Source organism: Nelumbo lutea, chromosome 3 (genome assembly GCF_056320005.1).
Source record: "Nelumbo lutea isolate HS-2025 chromosome 3, American lotus-T2T, whole genome shotgun sequence".
Lineage (NCBI taxonomy): Eukaryota > Viridiplantae > Streptophyta > Magnoliopsida > Proteales > Nelumbonaceae > Nelumbo > Nelumbo lutea.
In genome coordinates, this window is record NC_142686.1 from 31,052,806 (window position 1) to 31,055,118 (window position 2,313).

The 2,313-nt window shown below is 43.4% G+C and overlaps 1 protein-coding gene across 1 annotated transcript; it reads right to left on the reverse strand.

The window, feature by feature from the left end:
* Nucleotides 1-471: 471 nt before the first annotated feature.
* Nucleotides 472-2,061, reverse strand: LOC148864008 (U-box domain-containing protein 21-like). The gene has a single exon (XM_088975567.1). The coding sequence runs from the start codon at nucleotides 1,973-1,975 to the stop codon at nucleotides 653-655; it is 1,323 nt and encodes a 440-aa protein (XP_088831693.1). The 5' UTR covers nucleotides 1,976-2,061; the 3' UTR covers nucleotides 472-652.
* Between the last annotated feature and the right edge of the window lie 252 nt (nucleotides 2,062-2,313).

Genomic DNA, 2,313 nt, shown 5'->3' on the forward strand with positions numbered 1-2,313 from the left:
AATCCCAATCAGCATGTTGGTAAGGTCTCCTGCTGGTGATCATAGCGGAGACTTAGGATTGAATCCCACCCTGCACCGTACCTGGGTTGGGGGATGGTTGTGTTGCCCTTCAAAAGATATAAAAAAAAAACAATGGACTTATACTCTAATAAAATGATATCAAGGAAAACCAAAGGCAAATTTGAGAATTTATATATTGTAATTATTTAATATTAATCCCACCCAAGAAAAGGGGGACCTAAAACCTAGACTAATTATAAGCAATGGGTTTATACTTCAATAAACAGACACCAAAGGCAAATTTGGGAATTTCTATATTTTAACTATTTAATATCCAATTTCAACCCCCCCCCCAACCCAAGAAAAAGGGGGAAAAACTAAAATTGTGACCCCATCTATAGCTATTAATTTGTAGAATATACCCAAAAAGAGTGTCTAGAACTAGAAGAAGAACCAATAAAACACCAGAAATTCTTCAGAAGGTAGAGCTTCAATTCCAATAATTCTTTGTTCTTTCTTTTCTTTTTGTCTCTATAAAAAATTGGGCAATAATATGTTTTTTGTACATAGAACTCACCAGTACTGACTAACATAAGCAATAATAATATAATTTCCCTCTCTTATACTAATAATTAAGCAATGGATTTATACATCAAAAAGGCCTTCGGAGTTCTTTGAAGTCCATTGAATCAATACATTCCAACTTTCCTCTGTAAAGATTCAACAATTTCAGTAGCTCAGTTGCCTTCTCCTTTGTTCTCTCACCACAGCCAACCTGTAAGAGCAGCAATAGCTTCTGAAATGCACCCACTTGAAGAGCCTCGACCAGAATACTCCCTTCATCAATCTTTTTATTCTTGCAAAGCTTCCAGAGAATGGAGACTGTGAACTCGGTAGCCAGGTCTGATATGCGCAGAATCTTCTTAACCAAGACTGGCATGGTTAGAGCATGGGCATAGGCTTTCTCCCTTGCCTCTTGGCAACTGCACAGGCCATCGAGAACACCCAGAGCCTTCTCACAGAGGCTCTTGTCTGAATCAACCAGGATGTCTAGCAGCAACGAAATCAGATCCATATCTACAAATTTTGATCTAATTTTGTCACTGGAAACAGATGATGAAACCATCCTGTAGATGACCACCAAGGAAGCTTTTGTGGCTGTAGGGCAGATGGGCTCTTTGATTAGTTTCACCAATGCTTCGCTAGCTCCTTCAGTCCGGGCCAGGAGACTGACATGTCTCTGATCCGAAGAGAGCTCTTTCAATACCAGAACTGCATTCTGCCTTCCTGAGAGACCTCCGGACTTGGAAAACCATACCATGCAACGTAAAGAAGCTGGTGATACTAAGTAAGATTGAGCTTCTAAATCCAGCGGAAGCATCCATGTGAGTGCAGATAAGATCTCCTCCAGCACATCGGTGTTCTTCTCGAATGAGGCCTTAGCGAAAGCCTCGAATGTTGCCGCCAGAACACGCCCCGTCCCGTTCCCCACGATGCACCGCTTATTGCGCTCGCTTTCCTTCCCCAAGTTCTTGATCTTCACCACCAATTCCTGGCACCCAGACTGATCCCCACGTCGAGCTGCATCCGTAATCCTCGAAAGAATCTGTGAGACCTCAAATGGGGTTACAGGAATTCGAGGCGTGGGTATCCTTTCAACGCCGAAAGACCGATTCTCGACGCACCAGTCCTGTATCATCTTCCGTATGGCATGATTTGGGATCTGGTCCAAGCTTCTTAACACCTGATTGGTAACCGGGCATGTTTGATTCCCAGACTCGATCCATGTCTCGATGCTCTCACGATCATAAGTGATGCCGGTGGATAACGTGACCGGATCCTTCATCAGCTCAAGCGATATGGGGCATCGGAAATGAGTCGGAATAGTGACCTCCATGTCGAGGTTGCCTTCCGGCCGCTCCTGGTTCTTACTGGCACGGCGACCGGCTCTTCGCTTTCTCCAGTTGGAAATCATTGGTACGATTAGAATATTAGAAGTCTAGGCTTCAAAGATCGATGCAAATTACAAACAGAATTAGGAGGATAGACTGCCTTGTGTAGAAGATGAAGGAATGCCATGGTCTATATATATGTTGGCTTTGCTGTACAGTTGAACGCGGTTCAAACGAGAGAGAGAGAGAGATGGGAGGTTTGAACATTGACCGTTGAAAGTTTGAAAGTGCAGGACAGAGAGAGTGTGAAGAGGAGGGTAAGAAAAAAACGGTAATAGATCAAAGAGAGATGGCTCCTGGCTGTTGGCTCCTAATTGAAATTATAAGGATTTGAATGTTTGACGTGCTGACCCTGACCGTT

Coding starts and splice junctions, on each gene's coding strand:
- LOC148864008 (XM_088975567.1), bottom strand. CDS start 1,975: ATGATTTCCAACTGGAGAAAGCGAAGAGCCGGTCGCCGTGCCAGTAAG.